The sequence below is a fragment of the Leucopleurus acutus genome, assembly GCF_964270905.1.
Source record: "Leucopleurus acutus genome assembly, chromosome: X".
NCBI lineage: Eukaryota > Metazoa > Chordata > Mammalia > Artiodactyla > Delphinidae > Leucopleurus > Leucopleurus acutus.
In genome coordinates, this window is record NC_139148.1 from 11,072,650 (window position 1) to 11,092,073 (window position 19,424).

The window sequence follows — 19,424 nt, forward strand, 5'->3', positions numbered from 1 at the left end:
TGTTTACCCATTTGTATAGCAATTTCTATGTTCACTACTTTTACTTGCATCTTATACCTTCCTTCTGGAGTCATTTTCTTTTTTCTTGAAATAGTCTTTCACTCTAAATTGTATTTCTCTTTTATTCCTCTCTTGACATTTCCATTGTCAGTAAACAGTCTCAGTTTTGTTTGGAAATGTATTTATTTCACTCTTGTTTTTGTTTCTAAAAGAATTATGCAGATATATAATTCTAGATTGGCAGCTATATTCCCTCAGTATATTGAATAATTAATTTCATTATCTTCTTGTCCTCTTATTATTGCTGAGAATTCAGCTGTCAGTCTAATCGTGGTCACTTAGTAATTTTTTTCTTTTTTTTTTTTTTTGCGGTATGCGGGCCACTGTTGTGGCCTCTCCCGCTGCGGAGCACAGGCTCCGGACACGCAGGCTCAGCGGCCATGGCTCATTGGCCCAGCCGCTCCGCGGCATGTGGAATCTTCCCGGACCGGGGCACGGACCCGTGTCCCCTGCATCGGCAGGCGGACTCCCAACCACTGCGCCACCAGGGAAGCCCAAATTTTAAAAAAATTGATTTCTGACTGATTTCAAGGTCTTTTCTTTGTCTTGAGTGTCTTCAGGTTCACTTTCACTGCAATTTATTTAGGTGTCATAGATTTTTCATTTATTCTGCTTGGATTTCATTTGAATTTCTGATTCTGATGCTTCAAGTTTTTCATTGATTCTGAAAAATTTTAGTCATTGCTTCTTCACAAATCACCACTCCTGAAATCTATTATTTCTTTGAAACACCTACTTGTCATGTGTTAGATCTACTCTCTCTATCCTCTGTGTTTCTTAACCTCTCTTCCATGTTTTCAAATTCTTTGTCTCTTTGTGTTATTTTTCCAGATAATATCTTTGGTCTCTCTTCCAGTAATCTCTGGTTTTCTTTTTTTTTTTTTACATCTTTATTGGAGTATAATTGCTTTACAATGGTGTGCTAGTTTCTGCTTTATAACAAAGCGAATCAGTTATACATATACATATGTTCCCATATCTCTTCCCTCTTGCATCTCCCTCCCTCCCACCCTCCCTATCCCATCCCTCCAGGCGGTCACAAAGCACCGAGCCAATATCCCTGTGCCATGCGGCTGCTTCCCACTAGCTATCTACCTTACATTTGTTAGTGTGTATATGTCCATGACTCTCTCTCGCCCTGTCACAGCTCACCCTTCCCCCTCCCCATATCCTCAAGTCCGTTCTCCAGTAGGTCTGTGTCTTTATTCCTGTCTTACCCCTAGGTTCTTCATGACATTTTTTTTCTTAAATTCCATATATATGCGTTAGCATACGGTAATTCTCTTTCTCTTTCTGACTTACTTCATTCTGTATGACAGACTCTAGGTCCATCTACCTCATTACAAATATCACAATTTCGTTTCTTTTTATGGCTGAGTAATATTCCATTGTATACATGAGCCACATCTTCTTTATCCATTCATCCAGTGATGGACACTTAGGTTGTTTCCATCTCCTGGCTATTGTAAATAGAGCTGCAATGAACATTTTGGTACATGACTATTTTTGAATTATGGTTTTCTCAGGCTATATGCCCAGTAGTGGGATTGCTGGGTCATATGATAGTTCTATTTGTAGTTTTTTAAGGAACCTCCATACTGTTCTCAATAGTGGCTGTACCAATTTACATTCCCACCAGCAGTGCAAGCGTGTTCCCTTTTCTCCACACCATCTCCAGCATTTACTGTTCCTAGATTTTTTGATGATGGCCATTATGACTGGTGTGAGATGATATCTCATTGTAGTTTTGATTTGCATTTCTCTAATGATTAATGATGTTGAACATTCTTTCATGTGTTTGTTGGCAGTCTGTATATCTTCTTTGGAGAAATGTCTATTTAGGTCTTCTGCCCATTTTTGGATTGGGTTGTTTGTTTTTTTGTTATTGAGCTGCTTGTAAATTTTGGAGATTAATCCTTTGTCAGTTGCTCCACTTGCAAATATTTTCTCCCATTCTGAGGGTTGTCTTTTGGTCTTGTTTATGGTTTCCTTTGCTGTGCAAAAGCTTTGAAGTTTCATTAGGTCCCATTTGTTTATTTTTGTTTTTATTTCCATTTCTCTGGAAGGTGGGTCAAAAAGGATCTTGCTGTGATTTATGTCACAGAGTGTTCTGCCCATGTTTTCCTCTAAGACTTTGATAGATTTCTGGCCTTATATTTAGGTCTTTAATCCATTTTGAGCTTACTTTTGTGCATGGTGTTAGGGAGTGATCTAATCTCATACTTTTACATGTACCTGTCCAGTTTGCCTAGCACCACTTACTGAAGAGGCTGTCCTTTATCTACTGTACATTCCTGTCTCCTTTATCAAACATAAGGTGACCATATGTGCGTGGGTTTATCTCTGGGCTTTCTATCCTGTTTCACTGATCTATATTTCTGTTTTTGTGCCAGTACCATACTGTCTTGATTAATGTAGCTTTGTAGTATAGTCTGAAGTCAGGGAGCCTGATTCCTCCAGTTCCTTTTTTCGTTCTCAAGATTGCTTTGGCTATTCGGGGTCTTTTGTGTTTCCATACAAATTGTGAAATTTTTTTTTCGAGTTCTGTGAAAAATGCCAGTAGTAGTTTGATAGGGATTGCATTGAATCTATAGATTGCTTTGGGTAGTAGAGAAATTTTCACAATGTTGATTCTTCCAATCCAAGAACATGGTATATCTATCCATCTATTTGTATCATCTTTAATTTCTTTCAACAGTGTCTTATAATGTTCTGCATACAGGTCTTTTGTCTCCTTAGGTAGGTTTATTCCTAGATATTTTATTCTTTTTGTTGCAATGGTAAATGGGAGTGTTTTCTTGATTTCACTTTCAGATTTTTCATCATTAGTGTAGAGGAATGCCAGAGATTTCTGTGCATTAATTTTGTATCCTGCTACTTTACCAAATTCATTGATTGGCTCTAGTAGTTTTCTGGTAGCATCTTTAGGATCTCTATGTATAGTATCATGTCATCTGCAAACAGTAACAGCTTTACTTCTTCTTTTCCGATTTGGATTCCTTTTATTTCCTTTTCTTCTCTGATTGCTGTGGCTAAAACTTCCAAAACTATGTTGAATAAGAGGGGTGAGACTGGGCAACATTGTCTTGTTCCTGATTTTAGTGGAAATGCTTTCAGTTTTTCACCATTGAGGACGATGTTGGCTGTGGGTTTGTCATATATGGCCTTTATTATGTTGAGGAAAGTTCCCTCTATGCCTACTTTCTGCACAGTTTTTATCATAAATCGGTGTTGAATTTTGTCGAAAGCTTTCTCTGCATCTATTGAGATGACCTTATGGCTTTTCTCCTTCAATTTGTTAATATGGTGTATCATATTGATTGATTTGCATATATTGAAGAATCCTTGCATTCCTGGAATAAACCCCACTTGATCATGGTGTATGATCCTTTTAATGTGCTGTTGGATTCTGTTTGCTAGTATCTTGTTGAGGATTTTTGCATCTATGTTCATCAGTGATATTGGCCTTTAGTTTTTTTACTTTGTGAGATCCTTGTCTGGTTTTGGTATCAGGGTGATAGTGGCCTCGTAGAATGACTTTGGGAGTGTTCCTCCCTCTGCTATATTTTGGAAGACTTTGAGAAGGATAGGTGTTAGCTCTTCTCTAAATGATTGATAGAATTTGCCTGTGAAGCCATCTGCTCCTGGGCTTTTGTTTGTTGGAAAACTTTTTTTTTTTTTTTTTTTTTGCGGTACGTGGGTCTCTCACTCTTGTGGCCTCTCCCGTTGCGGAGCACAGGCTCTGGACACGCAGGCTCAGTGGCCATGGCTCATGGGCCCAGCCGCTCCGCGGCATGTGGGATCTTCCCGGACCGGGGCACGAACCCGTGTCCCCTGCATTGGCAAGCGGACTCTCAACCAGTGCGCCACCAGGGAAGCCCATGTTGGACGATTTTTAATCACAGTTTAAATTTCAGTGCTTGTAATTGGTCTGTTCATATTTTCTATTTCTTCCTGATTCAGTCTTGGCAGGTTCTGCTTTTCTAAGAATTTGTCCATTTCTTCCAGGTTATCCATTTTATTGGCATAGAGTTGCTTGTAGTAATCTCTCATGAGCTTTTGTATTTCTGCAGTGTCAGTTGTTACTTCTCCTTTTCCATTTCCACTTCTATTGATTTGAGTCTTCTCCCTTTTTTTCCTGATGAGTCTGGCTAATTGTTTATCAATGTTGTTTATCTTCTCAAAGAACCAGCTTTTAGTTTTATTGACCTTTGCTATCATTTCCTTCATTTCTTTTTCATTTATTTCTGATCTGATCTTTATGATTTCCTTCCTTCTGCTAACTTTGGGGTTTTTTTTTTCTTCTTTCTCTAATTGCTTTAGGTGCAAGGTTAGGTTGTTTATTCGATATGTTTCCTGTTTCTTAAGGTAGGATTGTATTGCTATAAACTTCCCTCTAAGAACTGTTTTTGCTGCTTCCCATAGTTTTTCGGTCATCATGTCTCCTTTGTCAGTTGTTTCTAGGTATTTTTTCATTTCCTCTTTGATTTCTTCAGTGATCACTTGATTAAGTAGTGTATTGTTTAGCCTCCATGTGTTTCTGTTTTTTACAGATCTTTTCCTGTAATTGATGTCTAGTCTCATAGCGTTGTGGTTGGAAAAGATACTTGATACGATTTCAATTTTCGTAAATTTACCAAGGCTTGACATGTGACCCAAGATATGATCTATCCTGGAGAATGTTCCATGAGCACTGGAGAAAAATGAGTATTCTGTTATTTTTGGATGGAATGTCCTATAAATATCAGTTAAGCCCATCTTGTTTAATGTATCATTTAACGCTTGTGTTTCCTTATTTATTTTCATTTTGGATGATCTGTCCATTGGTGAAAGTGGGGTGTTAAAGTCCCCTACTATGATTGTGTTACTGTCAATTTCCCCTTTTATGGCTGTTAGTATTTGCCTTATGTATTGAGGTGCTCCTATGTTGGGTGCATAAATATTTACAATTGTTACATCTTCCTGGATCAATCCCTTGATCATTATGTAGTGTCCTTCTTTGTCTTTTGTAATAGTCTTTATTTTAAAGTCTATTTTGTCTGATGTGAGAATTGCTACTCCAGCTTTCTTTTGATTTCCATTTGCATGGAATATCTTTTTCCATCCTCTCACTTTCAGTCTGTATGTGTCTCTAGGTCTGAAGTGGGTCTCCTGTAGACAGCATATATATGGGTCTTGTTTTTGTATCCATTCAGCCAGTCTGCGTCTTTTGGTGGGAGCATTTAATCCATTTACATTTAAGGTAATTATCGATATGTATGTTCCTATTCCCATTTTCTTAATTGTTTTGGGTTTGTTATTCTAGGTCTTTTCCTTCTCTTGTGTTCGTTGCCTAGAGAAGGTCCTTTAGCATTTGTTGTAAAGCTGGTTTGGTGGTACTGAACTCTCTCAGCTTTTGCTTGTCTGTAAAGCTTTTAATTTCTCCATCAAAGCTGAATGAGATCCTTGCTGGGTAGAGTAATCTTGGTTGTAGGTTTTTCTCCTTCATCACCTTAAATATATCCTGCCAGTCCCTTCTGGCTTGCAGAGTTTCTGCTGAAAGATCAGCTGTTAACCTTATGGGGATTCCCTTGTGTGTTATTTGTTGTTTTTCCCTTGCTGCTTTTAATATGTTTTCTTTGTATTTAATTTTTGACAGTTGGATTAATATGTGTTTTGGCGTGTTTCTCCTTGGATTTATCCTGTATGGGACTCTCTGTGCTTCCTGGACTTGATTAACTATTTCCTTTCCCATATTAGGGAAGTTTTCAACTATAATCTCTTCAAATATTTTCTCAGTCCCTTTCTTTTTGTCTTCTTCTTCTGGAACCCCTATAATTCGAATGTTGTTGCGTTTAATGTTGTCCCAGAGGTCTCTGAGACTGTCCTCAGTTCTTTTCATTCTTTTTTCTTTATTCTGGTCTGCAGTAGTTATTTCCACTATTTTATCTTCCAGGTCACTTATCCATTCTTCTGCCTCAGTTATTCTGCTATTGATCCCATCTAGAGTATTTTAAATTTCATTTATTGTGTTGTTCATCATTGCTTGTTTCCTCTTTAGTTCTTCTAGGTCCTTGTTAAATGTTTCTTGCATTTCCTGTATTCTACTTCCAAGATTTTGGATCATTTTTACTATCATTATTCTGAATTCTTTTTCAGGTAGATTGCCTATTTCCTCTTCATTTATTAGGTGTGGTGGCTTTTTGCCTTACTCCTTCATCTGCTGTGTGTTTTTCTGTCTTCCCATTTGCTTATCTTACTGTGTTTGGGGTCTCCTTTTTGCATGCTGCAGGTTCGTAGTTTCCGTTGTTTTTGGTGTCTGTCCCCAGTGGGTAAAGTTGGTTCAGTGGGTTGTGTAGGCTTCCTGGTGGAGGGGACTAGTGCCTGTGTTCTGGTGGATGAGGTTGGATCTTGTCTTTCTGGTGGGCAGGCCCACGTCTGGTGTTGTGTTTTGGGGTGTCTGTGGCCTTAGTATGATTTTAGGCAGTGTCTCTGCTAATGGGTGGGGTTGTGTTCCTGTCTGCTAGTTGTTTGGCATAGGGTGTCCAGCACTGTAGCTTGCTGGTGGTTGAGTGAAGCTGGGTGCTGGTGTTGAGATGGAGATCCCTGGGAGGTTTTCGCCGTTTGATATTATGTGGAGCTGGGAGGTCTCTTGTGGACCAGTGTCTTGAAGTTGGCTATCCCACCTCAGAGGCACAGCACTGACTCCTGGCTGCAGCACCAAGAGCCTTTCATCCACACGGCTCAGAATAAAAGGAAGAAAATGTAGAAAGAAAGAAAGAGAGAGAGAGAGTGAGAGTGAGAGAGAGAGAGAGAGAAAGAAAGAAAGAAAGAAAGAAAGAAAGAAAGAAAGAAAGAAAGAAAGAAAGGAAGGAAGGAAGGAAGAAAGGAAGGAAGGAAGGAAGGGGGAAAGGAAGGAAGGAGGGAGGGAGGGAAGGAAGGAAGGAAGGAAGGAGGGAAGGAGGGAAGAAAGGAAGAAAAGAAAGAAAGAGGAAAGAGGATAAAATAAAATAAAGCAAGATAAAATAAAATAAAGTTATTAAAATAAAAAATAATTATTAAGAAAAAAATTTTTTTAGAAAGGAAAAAGAATGGACGGATAGAACCTTAGGACAAATGGTGACAGCAAAGCTATACAGACAACATCTCACACAGAAGCATACACATACACACTTATAAAAAGAGGAAAAGGGGAAAAAATAGTAAATCTTGCTCCCAAAGTCCACCTCCTCAATTTGGGATGATTCACTGTCTATTCAGGTATTCCACAGATGCAGGGTGCATCAAGTTGATTGTGGAGCTTTAATCCGCTGCTCCTGAGGCTGCTGGGAGAGATTTCCCTTTCTCTTCTTTGTTCTCACAGCTCCCAGGGGCTCAGCTTTGGATTTGGCCCCGCCTCTGCGTGTAGGTCGCCGGAGGGCGTCTGTTCTTCGCTCAGACAGGACGGGGTTAAAGGAGCAGCTGATTCGGGGGCTCTGGCTCACTCAGGCCGGGGGGAGAGAGGGGTATGGATGTGGGGTGAGCCTGCAGTGGCAGACGCCAGCGGGACGTTGCACCAGCCACAGGCGCACTGTGCGTTCTCCCGGGGAAGTTGTCCCTGGATCCCGGGAACCTGGCAGTGGCAGGCTGCACAGGCTCCCCGGAAGCGGGGTGTGGATAGTGACTTGTGCTCGCACACAGTCTTCTTGGTGGCGGCAGCAGCAGCCTTTAGCGTCTCATGCCCATCTCTGGGGTCCACGCTTTTAGCCGCGGCTCGCGCCCGTCTGTGGAGCGCCTTTAAGCAGCGCTCTTAATCCCCTCTCCTCGCGCACCAGGAAACAAAGAGGGAGGAAAAAGTCTCTTGCCTCTTTGGCAGTTCCAGACTTTTTCCCAGAATCCCCCCCGGCTAGCCATGGTGCACTAACCCCCTTCAGGCTTTGTTCACGCCGCCAATCCCAGTCCTCTCCCTGCGCTGCGACCGAAGCCTGAGCCTCTGCTCCCAGCCCCGCCCACCCCGGCAGGTGAGCAGACAAGCCTCTCGGGCTGGTGAGTGCCGGTCGGCACCGATCCTGTGTGCGGGAATCTCGCCACTTTGCCCCCCGCACCCTTGTTGCTGCGCTCTCCTCCTCGGCTCTGAAGCTTCCCCCCTCTGCCACCCACAGTCTCCACCCGCGAAGGGGCTCCTAGTGTGTGGAAACCTTTCCTCCACAGCTCCCTCCCACTGGTGCAGATCCCGTCCCTATTCTTTTGTCTCTGTTTTTTCTTTTTTCTTTTTCCCTACCCAGGTACGTGGTGGTGGGGGGGGATCTTGCCTTTTGGGAGGTCTGAGGTCGTCTGCCAGCGTTCAGTAGGTGTTCTGTAGGAGTTGTTCCACGTGTAGATGTATTTCTGGAGTATCTGTGGGGAGGAAGGTGATCTCCGCATCTTACTCTTTCACCATCTTCCCGATTCCCCCTCTTCCAGTAATCTTACATGCTATATTTAATATAATATTTAAATAGCTCATTGACTTGTAAATGTAAATTATTATACTTTTAATTTCCATGTACTGTATCTGGTTCTTTTTGAGTCACTTATTTCTCACTCATTCTTTGCTTCTGTAATTGTTAAACATAATTAATATATTTATTCTAAGTCTGATAATTTTAATATCTGAAGTGTTTGAGTATCTTCCTTTATTATTCATTGCTTCTGCCGGCTCTTACTTTTGGAGGCCTCGTTTTGTCATATGTTCTGTGATTTATATTTGCAAATCATATCCATTATAACTTTAGCTGAAAGAAAACTTTGAAGTGTGTGTTGAAATTTGTTTCTCCCAAGTGCATGAGCATTGCTTCCACCAGAGATACTTGAAGTCACCAACTCAGAACAACTTTAAATACATTCTTGGTTTGAGGTATTTGGATTATAGATTTAGGATCACAAGCCCATATGATGTTTTCCTGTGGTTACAAATTCTCAGATATGTTTTAGTTCCATTTAGAGTCAAGTTTTGGGTAGGCAAATGCTTCTGTGTTATCTCTCCTTTTCTGTGGTTTATACAGAGGGTCTCCAAATAGACCACCCAGCTTGTCTGGGCTCTAGGCCTTCTCTCTCATTCTCCCTTCCCCCTCCCACCAAGCTGTCATTAAAACCGAAGTCATAAATCTTGGGGGATAACGAGATGCTCTAGGATAACTCTTGTCTTTAGCATTTGAATTTTAGTTTGGATTCATGCTCTTTTGTTTCGGGTCTCTGAGAATTTCTCTTAATTCACGGCCAGTTCAACTTTGTTTTTTAAAACATATTTTATCCAGAAATTTTAGGTGTTTTGTCTTCAGAGGTTTTTTTCAGTCTATCCACTCTTCTTTATTGCTTGAACTGGAAGATGACACCACAGTCTCTGTAAACATTAATACTGACAATCCTTTGACATGGTTGCTATAGTTAATCTTCAAAGACAACTGCCCAATGAACCATACCCTCTAGTATTCACACCCTAGAGAAATTCCCTTCCACATTGAAACGGAGCTGGCCATGTGTAACCAGTAAAATGCAGCAGAAGTGACGCAGCATGACTCCCAAGACTGGGTCATAAGAATCCCTGCAGCAGTATTTTCCTTACTCTCTTGGAATGCTCACTGTTGAGACACACCTTCTCAGAACCCAAGGCACCATGTTGTATGAAGCCCAAGTCCCAGGGAAAGGCCATGTGTAGGTCCGCTGGTTGACTGTTCCAGCTGAGTTCACATCCAATACCCAACAAGTAATATCAATACCAGTCAGGCAAGTAAGCCATCTGGAAGTCTGACCCAATTGAGCCCTCAGATGACTCAAGCCTCAGCTTCCATACAACATCTTGAGAGACCCCAAACAAGAATGTCCAGATGAACCCACTCCACGTACAGACCTTGAGAGACAAATAGTTGTTTTAAACCATAAAGGTTTGGGGGTACTTTACTATACAGCCACACATTACCAGAAGAACACTTGGGTCTTTCTGGATTAGGAGCCATTTTATCTCTTTGAAGCGCCTTTGCAAAATTAGGCTCTAATGTGTTGTGCTGATATTATAGGGCATTTTAATTTCCAAATTCTTAGAAGGACAGCACCTGGTTCCTGTTTTCATATATGATCTACACCTATCAATTAACAACTAAAAGTGCATGACACTCACATAGACAATTAAAATAGACAACATTTGCTCTAGGTATTAATCATTTAAATGTGAACGATATTAAAAACTTTGAAGATAACAGAAGAACACATCTTCACAATTGCAATACTGATACTTATATTACAAGACAAAAATAGCAAAAATCTTAAGGGAAAAATTAATAAATTTATATTAATAATACGATAAAGAAAGTGAAAAGCCACAAACTGGGAAAAGATATTTGTAACATATATGACTAGCAAAAGATTGCTATAAAATAGTTTTACACAAAAATAAGGAAAAGGTAAAACCTAATTGAATAGTTTTCAAAAGAAATAAACAGATGTTTCACAGACATAACACAAATGGTCAGTAAACATATTGAAAAGGTACTCAGGCTCATTAGTAATTAGATAAATACAAACTGAAACCACGAGATGCTATTTAACATTCTCTAGATTGGCAAAAATTAAGAAGTCTGACAATGCCAACTGTTGGTGAGTATATAAAGAAACTAGAACCTTTCTCCACTATGGTGAGAGTGTAAATTATTAGTACACTGTAAGAGACAACTTGGCATCATCTAATAAAATGAAGCTTTGCATACCTTAGGATTCAGTAATTCTTCCTCTAAATATGAACATGTACAGGAGAAGAAAGGTACAAGAATATTATGCAGCATTATTTATCATAGCAAAAAACCTGGAAACAACTCAAAAGCCCATCAATCAACAGTGAAATGGATGAATAAATTGTGGCATGCTCAGAGAACAGAGCAACACAGTATGAAAATGAATGACTTCTTGCTACATGGCAACAATATAATATGGACCAAACAAAACAAGTCACAGAAGAATACAAACAATCTCACTCAATTTATGTACAGGTTAAAACATGAGAAACTAAACAATATGTGTGTATTGTGAGTGTCAGAATAATAAAGCAAAGCAAGAAAACGATGAGATTAGTAGATTAGCATTTAGGGGGCTTCAGAAGTGTGGGTTATTTTCTATGTCTTATGCTATGTGTGGTTACATAGAAATTTGTTTTATCATTATTATGTATATTTTATAAATATTCCAGATATATATTTTTATAAATATCCAATACTTCATAATATACCATTTTCCAGAAGCAATTTAAGGTAATAATTAGCGGTGAAGTTTAATTAGAAATAGAGCATCAAAGAGAGAGGTCTGAGAGCTAACTCAAACTCCAATCCAAGGAGTGAATAATAACAGATAATATAAATGTTCATAATGGGTATTATGAAGCTGGAGATGGCTCTATCAGTCTATTTGAGATAGGTTCTACTCAACTTTTTCACATTTCAACCATATGGTCAGATGGTTGACTATAGCTCTATAACTCTAACTTCAAGTTTATCATGAAACCTTCCTAGGCAGAATGCACCCAAGAAGCTTACACATCATCCAATCCACATGGGTTACTTGGCAGCCTGATAGCTACATTTTCATTCTGGTTTATATGTCAGGTTTATATGACATATAGTTGGTATGTCACATCCTTGATTAGTAACATATTTGGGGCACAGACAAGATTAATTCTGTGAACCTGCCAAGCTAAGAACCAGAGTTTAAACGGTGAAGAACCCATAGGTGAATGCCACCTTTTCAAGCTCTTGGGTGTCAGTAAGCTGACCTCCCCGGATGATACCCTGACCTAGAGTCCTGATCCCATAATGTTTATTTTTCTTACCTTCACATATAGATCATAAGTCCCTAGAGGGCAGAAATAATGTCTTATATTACTTTGCCTCATCTTCAGAGAAATACACAGTACTTTGTATATAGTAAATGCTCAATGAATATTTGTTGACTGGCTGATTGACAGGACTGTTGATTACCTACGTCCTTTCCCATTAGTATCTATGCTATGCTTTACAACAATAATAAAAATGTTGTCATTGAATATAATGAGTGGAACTCCACTTCAACTACCAAGGGCTAGCTTACTTGCAAATATAAAACTATTGTTATTGTCCAACTTAAAATAATTCACTCTTTCAAAATCAGCTTCTTTTTAGTCTTCTGTGAACCAAGAAGAGGCATTTTATATGGGGGGGGGAACAAATATTATCAAGTCAATAATAAAAATTTAAAATCTGAGAACTCTCCAAAAGAAAATTTCAGTAAGAGTATCATGATAACTCAGGTGATGTCGAGGCGGTTTTCGTGTCAGTTGTAGAACAAACCTAGGAGATTCTAAGACAAGTGGTACTGCAGCAGTCAATCTTCCTGTTATTCGTTATTTTCAGTTTGAGAATTGTGGCAAAGAAGGAACCTTTCCAATACATCCGAGTAGGATTATATTTGATTTATCCTCCAAATTATTGTTTGCCTACTTGGTGTTTATGAAAAAGAAATGCTGCATTTCTCACGTTAGCCAACAGAGAAGCAATCACTTGTATGAATCATCACTGGAAATAGAAATTGTTTCAAGTGCTGGACACATTTGTGGTCTATGAACATTGAGCACTAATAAGCAGAAGAATTCCAATCCTAAAATGATTTTTCTGACATCTAAGTCATTTAATCCAGAAATGCTCTGGACAGACATCCAATTGTCTGCATGGAGCCTAGAAGAGCAGTGATTTCACATTTACACTTCACGGCCTTGAAGCTTGCCTCTCTACATGCTGAGCATCTTTATTCATTCCACAAGATAAAGAAGAGAGAAGCAAGCTAGATTTCTAAAAATTAGAGAAGAAATGCAGGGTGACAGCAGCTCTTTAGGCATCCTTGCTCTGTAGACAACGCTGGCCATTGAAAACTGCTTTAAATTCATCAGCACTAGTGCTTGCAGCAGCCTGCACAAATCAAAATGTGGGAACTACATTTTTTTACCTCCCTTTAAAAATTCCTGTCCTGGGGCTTCCCTGGGGGCGCAGTGGTTAAGAATCTGCCTGCCAATGAAGGGGACACGGGTTCGAGCCCTGGTCCGGGAAGATCCCACATGCCACGGAGCAACTAAGCCCGTGCGCCACAACTACTGAGCCTGTGCCCTAGAGCCCGTGATCCATAACTATTGAGTCTGCACTCTAGAGCCCGCGTGCCACAACTACTGAGCCCACGTGCCACAACTACTGAAGCCCATGCGCCTAGAGCCCATGTTCCGCAACAAGAGAAGCCACTGCAATGAGAAGCCCTGGCGCCACAACAAAGAGTAGCCCTGCTCATCGCAACTAGAGAAAGCCCGCGCACAGCAGCAAAGACCCAACGCAGCCAAAAATAAATAAATAAATTTATAAAAAACAAATGGGGTTTCCATTTGTCATTTGTGTGTATGAATTTAATGGAGACCAAAATTCCATCAACAAAGGGGCACTTACTACAATGGACTCATAAACATGGTTATTAAAAATAGTGTGGGTATATAGTAGTTTCTCCGTGACTTGAAAAATATCAGTCATACATATGATGAGAAATAAGTCTGTTCCCTGGATAGGAAATATAGAAAGTGTGACTTTGTCACTTAATAATCATGTGGACTTGGGAGAATTGATCAACTTACATGAGCCTTAAATTCCTCACTGGAAAAAATATAGTGATTAATCATTGTTCTGCCTACTACATAGTATGGGTATTTTGGAAACTACAAAGCATTATGTGTATGTTAGAGATTTATCAGTGTCAGTAAATGATACTGATGTTCAAACGATTCTGATGTTCATAAGAAATGTCTATTTGTTTACATCTACTTAGAATTCTTTAGTATGTGGCATCATATAGACCAAATATTCTGTATTGATCCTTATGATGTTACAGGATGGGTCAGAAACTTCTCATTTTTCTGATAAGAGTACAAAACGAGGGTGCCGCACGCCTCAACCAGCTGTGAATTAGAAGCTTAGGTGGATTCAACTTCAGGATTCTATTGCATTGCAAATAAGAGCTTTTCCAAGCTTCTGAGACTTACTGTCTTTGAAAGTGGAATTGTCCAAGGGACAGTGAAAACATGAATTGTAGCAGTCAATAGAGGCTCAGAACTGAGATTACCAGCCTAAAACACACAGTCAGCTATGATGTGATAAGACTTTCAAGAGTATTCTGTATTTTTTGTAGCAATATCATCATCTGTATTTTATATATTATGACAGTGAGGCTCAGTGGTATTAAATGACTTGCCCATGGTCATATAACTGATCAGTGTTAGAGGTGGTACCTGGATTAAGGACATCAGATTAATAGTCTCCTAGTTGTATTTTCATCTCATGCTATAGAGTCCTGAGCCACTGAGCTGGGTTTCCTTTCAAATCATCATAGTTCTCAACTTGGTAATTCCCTAACAAGTCATTTTTGTTTTAGATTTAAAATGATGAACAAGTAATTTTTGACAGAACGATACATATGTAAATATACTGGGTTTTTTAAGCAGCACTGCTGGGTGCATTCAAAAAATTACATTCTCATCACCATCAATACCATTATGATTCCTGTCATTGACACTGAATGGATGGATATACCATGGTAGACAAAACCAGATGCTGCCCCTGTCCATTACAAAGCTCATTATCTAAGCAATTAATCATACACATGTATATGTGCAATGGTGACAAGTTCTTTGAATCAAAGTTGCTGAGTAGTAAGGGAGCCTGTAATAGATAGAGGTGTGCAGGTCAGGAAAGTCCTTCTTGAGAAAATAACACTTGAGAAGAGATTTGAAAAATAAGCTGATGTTAACAAGAGAAGATGGGAGGCACGAGCACTCTCTGGGATTAAGCAAGATGGCAAGCACGAGGGACTAAAAACAGGCCGGTATGGATAGAGGAGAAGGAATGAGATGAGTAGCAAATGAGATGAAAGACAATGTAGGCATAGGCCAGACCACGTGGAACTTTTAGATCATGTTAAGTAGTTTTCTTGTTCTACCTAAAGATCGGCGGAAAGTCATCACGTTACTCAGAGGGTATGACGTGATCAGATTTTGATTTCTGAACAGTCGTTGTGGATGCAGTGTAATCATGAGGTGGAGGGGGATCTGCTATCGGCACAGGTAGAGGAGTTGGGTAACTACTGCCACAGTACGAGCGAGAGATCAGGGTAGCTCAACTAGGGTCATGGAGGCTGAGAGGGAGAGAAGTGGACAGACTTGGTAAATATGTGAGAGAAAATCAATAGAGCTTCGTAGAGAACTGAATATGGTAGGCGATGGAGAGGGAGTCTTAGCGTTGATGACTTGGCTTTTGGTTGGTGATAATGAAACAGGCACAGCAGAAAAGAAACAGGATTTGAAGGAAGTATTAAAAGTTTGGTTTTGACCTGTGGACTTTGTGGAGCCTTTGAGACATTCAACAGGAATTGTTTAGGATGTGCAGGTCTGGACAGAAATATATATTTGTGTGTCATCTGCATAAAAGGAAAATGCAAGTTACAGATGTGTATAATATTGTCTAAGAGGGTGTAGTATGAGAAGATAAGAGGACCTCGAATACAGACTTTAGAAAATCCAACTTTTCCAAGCCAGGTAGAGGAGGATATGGCTGCCAAGGAGACAAAACAGGAGGCAAGCCAGGAGTGTACTGTGTCACAGGGTCGAGGGAAGAAAGCCCTTCAAGAGAGCAGAATGGTGGCTCTTAGGGACAGAAGAGAGGGGGAAATGAGGAGCTGCTAGTCAGTGGGTATAGTTTCAGTGATGCAGGATGAGTAAGTTCTAGAGATGCACTGTACAATATTGAGCCTATAGTTAACAACATTGTATTTTATACTTAAAAGTCTGTTGAGAGAGTAGATTTCAAGTTAAGTGTTCTTTCCACAATAAAATAAAAATAAATTTAAATAAAAGAAGGGAAAAGAGCTCGATGATGTTAAGTGCCATGTAAATGTCAAGTTAGATGACAACAGCAAAAATATCTTTCGGCCTTAGTTCCAAGGAATTCATTGGCAGACTTAGTGAGATCTGTTTCTGTAGATTGACGGAGCTGGAATCCAAATTGAGGAGAGCTGAGAAGTAAAATGAGGAGGTTACACTAGATCCTCTCTAAAGTTCCTTCCAACTCTAAAATAATACGTGCTTTGATCCCATGCTGCTAGCCAGAGTCTCCCTGTGTCACAGGTTTCCCTACTCACCCTACTCTTGTTTAATAACAAAACTCTGCTATTGAAAGAAATGACTTGCAAAGACTGTATTACTTTAAGCATCATTACAACCTCAAAAAATTTTAGGACAAATCATTTTCATATACTTTTACATATATATTTTCTCTTTTGGAAAGAATCTTGAGCACAAAAAAATCTTGTATGAGTTTTCCATAGCACCAGTTGAAGAAATATATTTCCAAGAATTGATTTTATTTTTTGGGTCAGGACTGCAGGGATAAAATCAGGTCTAGAGTTTCCATGTGGATGAATTCGGAAGTGAACAGATTCAAAGCTGCAGTCCAGGGATGTCTCACCCTACACCGTACTGTTTTCCTTTTAAATTGAATCACTTTTTCTGGGCTTTGGGAGTTAAGAGAACACTTCCAAAGAATTGATTTTGTATGTAAGCAGAATGCTTGGGCACTGCTGCTTTTCATCTAAAGAAAGGTCCTATATTCTCACTGTCTTGGTGGGATAGATGTCTGATAAAAGGGCATACAGACCATTGCTACTTGACGTGTGATCAGTGGACCAGCAGAAACGACCTCAGCTAGGAACTTGTTAGAAATGCAGAATCTCAGGCACCATATCAGACCTACCAGATCAGAATCTGCATTTCAACAAGCTCTTCAGGTGATTTATGTTAAGATTAAAAGGTGAAAAGAACATGCATTTTTTCTCAGAATCTACTTTTTAAAAACATAGAATTCTTTGTTACTCTGCCATAATATTTAAACTTATCCATGGGCATATTAGTCATTTATGGACTGAAAATTAATCATTTTATTTTGTTTTAAAATTAAGATCTGCAGTGGAGTGCCAAGGTGACGAACAAGGTACATTTTACAGACAAAAAGTAGGTTACACACCCAGCTCATGGCAGAACATGCATTTTTCATTCCCCCTTGCCAGAGCTGATAATTACTTACACTGAACTATCTACCCTTCCTCTTTTTTATTAATAACAACATTTGTAAGTTTAATTTGAAATAGCAAGGTTACCTGTCATGATTGTGTACAGGATTTATAAACTTTCACTATTTTCTGTCTCTTTAGCCAATTTAGGAGAACATTTACACTTTATTACCTGACTCCTCCCTGGTGATTAACATCTTGAATGGGCAGATGAAACTCCACCTGCAGTCTCACCCTTCCTTGCTCCAGCTCTTACTCCGAGCCCTACTCTCTAACCTTTAACCAGGTCAAGTAAAGATTGCTACTGCCCCCTGCCGGCCCATTGTATTCTTCCTCCTCTACAAATCCGTGACTTGAAGAGGATGCCCAAGGATTTTGAGCCGCTGAAGAAAGCTCAGAGAAGGGGCTTTCCCTAGTAAAAAAAGTAGAGAGATCCTTTGGGAACCGGCAGCTAAAATCAAACGAAAACACTCAAGGGGCGAGGAAAGTATAAAGGGCTTCTAAATTAAATTATAGATCCTCATGAACCATTCTCCGCATATGGGCTTCTCTGTGCCAATGAAATGTCCCCTCCTCTTCAGCACAGGATTCCTCTTTTGCCTCTAGCTTTCACTGATAACGAGTAGACTACCCACTCCCCTATTATAATTTCAGTACTCTAGATCCTGTTCTCTGCTTCGCCCAATTTTCTTTTCCCACGCCTAGACCTTATTTCCCTTCTCTTCTCTGCTTCAAACTCCCGTCCCGCCCACCCACTGACAGACTCGCATTTCCAGGAGCTCAGACCCTAGCCTTCTTCACCCTCTCCATCTACCCTGACCTCTGCTCTTCCCTGGTCATCACCGCACCCCTTCAGCACCCCTTCGCGCGGAACGGCCAGTTACTCTTTGCCTTGGAATAGCAGGAACGTCCCCTCTGGAATGCCTCTCCCAGACCCCCGCCCCAAGCGACTGAAAAAGGAAACATGCGCACTTCAGAGCTAGGAGCTGTCCGAGTGCTGAAATTTATAGGCTCGGTAAGATCACGTCTCCGTCTTTCTGTAGCCCTCATTCCAGCACAGGATTTCAGCAATTTTGCCCTCTTCTTCCTACCCACTCCAGCACGCAGAGTCCTTTCTTCTCCCTCGTTTACAACTTCTTTTAAAAAGATAATATTTTCTAGAGAAAAGGGATTTGCTAAATAGAAAGGACATAAAACAAAAGCTACAGCAACCCGACTTCCAGCATGGCATTGTCACCAGCCCCCTTCGCATGGTGATGCGATTAAGGTAGCAGCATTTTTATTATTCAGGAAAAGCAGCTGGGGGATCCATCAGTTCTAAGGCTTTGTCTTTCCTAGGTTAACTGATGGTCCTAAGCCCCCGTTTGACCTGACCATGATGCCCAGTACTGGCACTTTTTGTTTTTTCTCAGCAAACTGTACAAACCCAAATCTCTTTTTGATTTTCAAGGAAACTAGATTCCTGCCAGATTTTGAGTCTGGACAATAAATAGATACTTTGTCCTAGCTTCTTTCTGGAATCATTTCGGGAATATTTTCCACAAGCATCACAGATACAGGAATGAACCGGCAGCTAGTGAACATTTTGACAGCCTTGTTTGCATTTTTCTTAGAGACAAACCACTTCAGGTAGGTGAAACGACTTTTGCATGCTGGTATTTTCCACATGAAAACTGTTTGAAAGAGAACGTGTCATGCAATTTTTATCTATTTCTCTATGTCCCGGACCACATTATGTTAATTGAATAAAGGAGAGTTAAGAGTTCTTTTGTTCTTTTAAAAAGCTTAATTATGGTGGGAAGGTGGTAAATTTTTACAAAGGCAAGTTTTATGATGCATAACCCCACTCTGTGCATTTCAACGTATTTTCACAGCCAATGTGATATTAAGATACTCTGATGAGTTGCATGCTCTTTACATTTCTATATAATGGTGATTTTTTTTTCTTTTTTGCTTTCAAATTCTTCTGTAAGTCATTTAAAGGGATTATTGAATGCAGTGCTTTTCATATGGTGGAAGTGATTGAATTAATTTGCCAGGAGCATGCTCATTTTATGTAAAATATAAAAGAACCCAAATTCTTAGCTAACTTGGGACTTCTATTGTATTTCAGCAACTAGATGCATACTATGAGAACTACAATTCAGGAAATTTCTTGAAATACCAAAAACATTTAAAATCTCATTTTACCACTGTACTACTGTTCAATATATTTAGAAATGTACTGCCTATCAAAACTGAATTAATATGACATC

The 19,424-nt window shown here is 39.7% G+C and overlaps 1 protein-coding gene and 1 long non-coding RNA gene across 3 annotated transcripts in view; both read left to right on the top strand.

Annotated features, from left to right (window-relative positions):
* The first annotated feature begins 6,731 nt into the window (after positions 1-6,731).
* LOC309977769 lies at positions 6,732-7,113 on the top strand. Its single transcript, XR_014327098.1, has 2 exons — positions 6,732-6,804; positions 6,985-7,113. It is a non-coding gene; the product is annotated as an uncharacterized lncRNA (long non-coding RNA).
* An 11,014-nt stretch (positions 7,114-18,127) lies between these two features.
* GLRA2 (glycine receptor alpha 2) overlaps positions 18,128-19,424 on the top strand; it is a gene marked incomplete at both ends in the record, with an annotated part of 196,246 nt that continues 194,949 nt past the window's right edge. The window contains 2 exons of one of the 2 annotated variants that reach the window (XM_082864461.1): positions 18,128-18,184; positions 18,723-18,798. In XM_082864461.1, coding sequence (XP_082720587.1) covers positions 18,731-18,798 — 68 coding nt within the window. Of the gene's footprint in view, positions 18,185-18,722; positions 18,799-19,424 lie in introns of those variants that run through there. The other variant, XM_082864460.1, reaches the window with a different exon arrangement.